This window comes from Seriola lalandi, unplaced genomic scaffold (genome assembly GCF_002814215.2).
Source record: "Seriola lalandi dorsalis isolate HSWRI2012SDOR001 ecotype SW California unplaced genomic scaffold, Sedor1 jcf7180002054454, whole genome shotgun sequence".
NCBI lineage: Eukaryota > Metazoa > Chordata > Actinopteri > Carangiformes > Carangidae > Seriola > Seriola lalandi.
In genome coordinates this window covers 206387-213122 of record NW_019525007.1, presented here as the reverse complement: position 1 = coordinate 213122, position 6736 = coordinate 206387, and the positions used below count along the sequence as shown (strand labels likewise).

Sequence of the window (6736 nt, the reverse complement as noted above, 5' to 3'; positions counted from 1 at the left end):
TTTTCTAGCAATCCATCCAACAGTTGATTTATTTCAATCTGGACCAAAGTGGTGACACACCCACATTGCCATTCATAGAGCCACACGGCCAGCATGACTGAAACCAAAAGGAAAGAAATGCAACATTCACATAGATATCTATATCTGGTTTTAATTGGTACATCAGATTTTAATCCAAGCAAAAATAGTCTGTCACAATGAGTTCTCGATAGCAGGACAATTTTATTGTCATGTTCATTGCAGTTCTTCATTTTTTTGTTTGTTTTTTTGGTGTAATTTCAGTAGAATCTACAGTCCAGATAACTTCAAGTTCATTACAAAATAAAGTCTTTGCAATAAATAAATATATAGATTTATATTTATACTTTATATGTAGAAAATAAATATATTGTACATCTCATAAATAGGATCACCCATATGTACACCTCAGCTGCTTGCATTTTTAATAATGTTCCTGACACTCTGAACATTACAAGTCACCATCCTTATTCTTTACAACCTCAGTCAGAGAAGTGCTTTTGTCCCCAACTTAATCACTTGTTTTGCACACAACTCCTACAGGATGCTGCTTGATATTTGATATGAATTTGATCATTAGACTTGTCATTACATGGGAGACCAAGTGAGCCTACAGTTGGGACTGGGGGTGTGCAGTAAGTGCTCTTTCATCTATCCCATATTCATCAAAAAGATTTTATATCCCCACTTTCATCTTTGATTTTGAAGACAATTTAATTAAACTCCAGTTCCCCTATGTAACAGTTTATTCTCTGCCTCATAGACATTCTTCTTACAGACTCTTTAGTACCTGACTATCCAAACCTGCCACTTAACCTGCATGTAGCACACAGTTTGTGTATTTCTGACCCTTACCTTCTGTCTATCTATCTCTGTGCATGTGGAATGTGCCCTTTCTCACATTTAACGTTACCATGACTGTGTATAGTGCGTGACAAATGCACCGTGTGACATCTGTAGTGCTTTCAGTTTCCTTTTGGAGCTTCTAAAAGTCTCTTCTCTGTTCTCATAGTCAACCATTCACTTTTTTTCTCCCCACCAGCTTAGTGCTACTCAAAACTGCCAAGAGCCACGACTCCATTTGTCGTTGCATGTCACTTCAGCGTCTACACATTTACCTCTAAAAAGTGGTTATTGAGAAAACATGGCACCTGATGTAATTGTCCCGACCACCCCATAGCTGGGCAGTCATGTGGGCCTCCTTTGTCCATGTCCGTAGTGGTTTTACAAGACAACTTTCCCTCCTCTTCGAGGTCACAAGTCCACTACAGAAGCAAAGAAGCAACATCCAGGAACATGCACAATGTTTATGTCAGTGCTGTACGTGCTTGGTAGTGGGGCTGAGGTGCAAACACAGTGACCTCAGGGGGGGTTGAGGGTAAACAGTTCTGTACCAGGTCCAAAATATCCACAACACCCCCCCTCTCCTCTTCTTTTATTTCTGTTCCTCCCAATGTAACCAGCTCTCCAAGTATAAGCGCTGGTCACCTGTATTGGAATAAGTCCCTGTATGCTTGAGGGATCTTTTCAATCTCCACCGGCCTGGGTAAGAAGTGGGTGAGTTTCTGGTGTTTTTTAGTCCTGCCGCCCTCCCTGGGCGAGCCATCCTTGTTTAAGGCCACATAGTAGAAGCGTCCTGTGTCTGTGTGATTGTACAGAGTTGAAGCGTAGGTGTTGTACCAGTTCTCCTCAAACTGCTCCCTGAACACACATTCTGCTGTCAGCTTCTTCTGCAGGAGAGAAAACAACCCATTAGTCACATGCTGAAGTCGTGCTTGCACGGCACTGACTGAGAAGGGAAACAAATGAGTACAATTTGCAATAACAGAAAGATTAAAGTGACATCAAAATGCAGATGAGACTGAGATGAATGATGCTGCTTTGCATGCAGATGCTCCACTGTTACTGGTGTACTTGTTTATGTATGTCATTAACTCTTTTGCACTGCACTTGAAAGCTGAAGTGAACCAGAGGAAGCTCATCTAGGCAGGTGCTCATTATGACAAAAGAGGGGAAGTCATTACGAGCGGCTTTTCAGTTTACGCCCCACACTCACTCCTCAGACCTGTTAACCTCTCATTGTGCATGGAGAATTATTTCCCTCCCTGTGATGCAACAAGAACAGCAAGCAGGAGTACAGTCTTCCCTCTCTCACTCACACACACACACACACACACACACGCACACAGCAGCTCTCAAAACCTCGGCCTTCACTGACGGCGCAGCATGAGCGATGGCTGCGGGTTCAGCAGGTGAGAGTGTGCTGGCTGAGTGACTGTGTGAGAACAATACAGGGTTGGAGCTGCTTTCCTTCCAAGTCCAGTCCAAGTCTCTGCTGCTCTGCAACTGGGCCGAACCTCAGGAGAGTCAAGGGTATCTCTGAGGACCGTCAGCCAAAAATGAACCACTCTGACGGTGTCCCAAACAGTTTCCCTCCTTTCCCTTGGACTTGACCTTTTTTTTTTGGCTGAGAAGAAGATAAATGTTCATGATCAGTCAATCGCTGCCTTTCGCACACTTTGTAGTTCTTGTAAGTGTTTGTGCAAGAGTCTGTTTTTTTTATTCCAGCAGCAATTTTGTTGATTGCCTGTCAGGCTCTGCTTGGCTGCGGCTGTGTGGTGAAGCTGTTGTCTGTAAACACAGCCCTGAGGGCACATGACTGGGCTAGCTTCATCCTGAGACACACACACACACACACACACACACACACACACACAAATTGCATCGGATCAAAAGCTTGTCAAGGTCTGGTGGTTGTGGGACGGAAGCACCCTTCTACCTGTTACCCCCCACCCCCCACCTCCTGGCCTCTCACATTCAGACAGACATGTCTACATCGCTCCCTCTGTCAGTCAGGTGACTCAGTCAGGTGTGCAATTACCCCCCACTCCCCTAAATCACTGTGTCCCACCATCACCCGCCCCTCCCCCACGGTCAAAGCTCCAGGATGCCAGACTCTGATAGCACACGGTAACAATATCTGCACTTTTCAACATAATGGCCGTACTTAAAAGTAGCCTCTGTTCGAAATGTTCAGAGCCAGGCGGAGTTCTGTGCCCTGAGAGGCCCTCAGGTAATGCCCTGGGACACCTGATACAGGTAACCCACACATACTTCCCCTCCATTGTCTTTATCTCTTCCATTTCCCCTCTTTCTGTCTCCAGATACCAACCACATGTGAGAAAGTCAGCCAAAATGAACCCCCCCCCCAAAAAAAACCCCAAAAAACAGATGTTCTCTAGAAACTACATTTACTATATATATATATATATATTTATTTATATAATAATTCTTCTATTTTTAACACTTCAGTCCAAACTCGAGCCCAGCTGTGCAAGGAGACGTAATCTCCAGCAAACTCGCCCTCAGCACACATCCACAGTGACTCCAAACGTTCCTGTCTCCACTTTGGGAAAAAATGTAAATATTTCTGCATATCTCAAAACTAAATGAAGAGGTCAGTTTGTGCTCTTCCGGTCGCTTTTCCTTGAATCTTTTTCCTATTTGAAACAAGTGTAAAGTCTTTTTTTTGCTGCTGCTGTTTTTGGTCTAAAAGTCAATCTACTGTCTTTATTAACCTCTGTGTTCACCATCTTGAAGGAAAGCAGCAGGAGAAGGACGCATGAGACGGTGTGAGAGAAACACAGATGACTTGTTTTGTCTTTCTGTGGTTTTCTCATCTGCCACTTACAGGAACCTTGATAACAAATGGACCCTACGATTACTGCTGAAAACGTCTTTTTTGATTACTCAGTACTGACGTATATTCCCATTTTACAGAGAACTGCTTGAAAATAGTGCATCCTGGGAAACATGTCATGTGTATTAAGTGCCAGACTTGTTGTGAATGAGACCCTGGGCTTGCATGGCGAAGGCGGGGTTGTGAATGAAAGGAGGGGTTTTTGACTCACCGACCCATAGAGCTCTCCTTTCTCATTCATGCCGAGGTAGAGTCCAGCGTCCACCCCTCTGATGCTGACCAGACCCACTGCCAGGCTGATGAACTCCAGGATACCTGAGGTCAAACACAACACACACACACACACACACGCACACGCGCGCACACACACACACACAACACAAACCAGTCAATAAAGGACACAAAAACACTGTAAACCCCCCCCCCCAAAGAAACAGCTAGGAGTACTACAGCAACAAGTGGCCTCCTCTTCCAGTCAGACTATGTTCCATGTTATTTTTGCTTTCACTGTTGATTCTGTTTTGCAAAGTGTTCAGTCATCTTGTGTGATCTTGTATTATTTCTAAGAAGCATAAAGAAAACCCAACCTGTTCTTGCTACCCCATGCTTCAATTGAAAAATTACAGATTGAAGGCCACTGAATAACTTATTTTGTCACTGCTGACAGAAAAGACAGATCTGTGGACTGGATTAGAGCAGCACCTGTAGAAGATTTCTTTGATTTTCTTTTTTAGTTTTGCTGAAGTAACATACATCACTCCACTCTATCATAATGGGTTGTGGTCTCTATAAATGTGTTCATCCTGTCTTTGGGATTTCCCAGCTGGTTACTAATACAGATGAAGAAGTCACTTTTATGAAGCTGAGATGTGGGCAAAGTTATTTGGTGAACTGCTGACTCACAGGAAGTTACTGTAAAGTGAACATGTACTTCAAAGGCAGGGAAACAACCGGTAAAATTAAAAGCCGTTGGCTGTTGTGATGCAGAGGTTAGTCAGAGAGGATCCAGCTGGCTGCGCTGACTGGCAGAGGCCGGCTTACAGCCACCTGGTCCCCATCTCCTCGACCTCATCTGATGCCAGAGGATGACAGAGAAGATCCCTCTAATTTTTTGTGGGGTGAAGAGTGTGTTTCATATCCTTCTAATCAAAGCCATGTCCTCCTTGCAGCTCTGACAAAGACCTCGCTTTTTAAAACTAAGTGAAGCCAGAAACAAACACGCGGACCACCCATCCCTGTAAACCGGCTTGTTTTGGCTGAAGTCTGAACATTAAACCTCCCCTGAATTCCGCGGTGGTCATGCTTTAATTTAGAGTTATTCTGCTCTCGAGCCGGTCCGCACCTGTGAGATGACCGCACGGATATGAGGCGCGAGACATGTGCGCGTCTGCCCTCTGACCTCATCTGTTTATCTCCCGCGAGCCGCACCTCGCTCCATTTACATTAATGGTAAACCCTCAGAGCCGCGAGCGGGCTCGTTTGTTTGCTGCGAAAGCGAGACGCGCACGCGTCGCTTGTTTGCGGCTGAGGAGAGACACCTGCGCCCCACGCGCAGGGGGGATTGCCAGAGAAAGGTGTGTGGCTCTGCTTTCCTGTGCGCCAGGTGACAGTGACGCACGAACGGGTATTCACTGGGGATGAGTGGCAGGAAACAGCGTCTTAATTAAACTCACTTCACCCAGTTCTAGAGTTCAGAGTGAAGATGGTCTAAATTGATAGTACTGGATATATTGCACAACAGCAACCTCGTAAATCACCAAAAACTGTAATTAAATTTTGTAATATCGATAATTGCTTTCCTCGGGATTACCGGAGGCCATAGTTCACCCCTTTTCATTCAGACCTAATTGTGTCGGCCTATAATGAGTCGAACCAGACTAAAGGCCTGTTACTGTCAACTGAGAAGCAGATGATATAACAAAATGACATTCTGATTTTTTTTAAAGCAGCAACAAAAAGTCAAATGCTAAAGAAATACCCTCACCAAATCTGCTGTGATCCTGTCTTGTCCCATGCACAGTCCCGTTGGGGAATATCTCCAGCTGAAAGCCGGTCCTGCAGTAGAGCTGACGCCGCCTCAGGATCCCTTTGAGGTGCCCGAAATCTGTCGGCGACCCCCGCTGCAGCCTCCCTTCAATCTGCCCCAGCCGCTCATTCAACCCCACTGGAGACTCCGGTATGGGCATATTCCCGAGTGCAGGAAAGCTTTGTAAATCCAAGTCGATTGTCCCCAAAAAACTCCCGACCTCTGCCATTGTGTGCACAGCTGTCACATTAAGCGAAGGCATTTAAAAACGTTTCGGTGACTCAAAGTGGGAGAAAAGTTTACACAAGTCCGGTCCATGCACGCACAAAGCGTAGCTACCCAGCGCGCCGTGCTCCTCCAAATCAGCGGAGTCCTTTCAGTTTATTGATCGTCCTTTGCTTTAATCATCAGTTTGATATCTCTGTTTATCAGATGGAGAGACTCTATTATATACATACTCCCCACGCATTCCCACATTGGATATTCAAACACAAGCCACGCCTGGCTGGCATCCCTTCTTACGCGCATCAGTTTCCTTTCCTGAATGTGTAGACTACTTTCAGTCCAACTTTTACTACTGATGGTACCGCTGTCTCTGAGCTACGTCTCTGTCAGTGCTCTCTTAGAAAGCTGTATCTGTCTTGCGACCAAATAAATCCAAGTCCAGAAGTCTCTTCTCATGGATCCTGCGCTCCTGATCGCGGTCCGAGGCTCTCTGATAAAACCACATCGCCTACCCAGGGGCAGGAAACTCAGGCAACAGTTTGCGGTGCATTAAAATGCAACGCAGATGCAGAAGCAAGGACCATCATTGTTAAAACGCAAATGGCAGCTGACACAAAGCCGAAAAGCTACATTTATCATAAACTGTAACAACCACTTCACCACAAAGGCGATCCATAATTTACACTGACTGGTTTATGGTCACACCATAGCCTCTCCTCCTGGAAAAGAAAAGGAAAACCGCAAAGTATCAGGCAAATGTCCCGTTG

At 45.3% G+C, this 6736-nt stretch overlaps 1 protein-coding gene across 1 annotated transcript; it reads right to left on the bottom strand.

Moving 5' to 3' along the window:
• Nucleotides 1-131: 131 nt before the first annotated feature.
• On the bottom strand, nt 132-6702 carry fgf16 (fibroblast growth factor 16). The gene is made up of 3 exons (XM_023411148.2): nt 5703-6702; nt 3930-4033; nt 132-1748 (listed from the first exon to the last, which is right to left on the bottom strand). Exons 1-3 carry the CDS (start codon nt 6004-6006, stop codon nt 1503-1505), a joined length of 654 nt encoding a protein of 217 aa, XP_023266916.1. The 5' UTR covers nt 6007-6702; the 3' UTR covers nt 132-1502.
• Nucleotides 6703-6736: the final 34 nt, after the last annotated feature.

Bases quoted from the DNA above. Each gene is read 5' to 3' on its own strand.
- fgf16 (XM_023411148.2), bottom strand. From the start codon at position 6,006: ATGCCTTCGCTTAATGTGACAGCTGTGCACACAATGGCAGAGGTCGGG. The intron at 4,034-5,702 runs GTGAGGGTATTT...GTTTGACCTCAG, and splicing joins ACAGGATCACAGCAGATTTG to GTATCCTGGAGTTCATCAGC. The intron at 1,749-3,929 runs GTGAGTCAAAAA...TCTCTCCTGCAG, and splicing joins AAGGAGAGCTCTATGGGTCG to AAGAAGCTGACAGCAGAATG.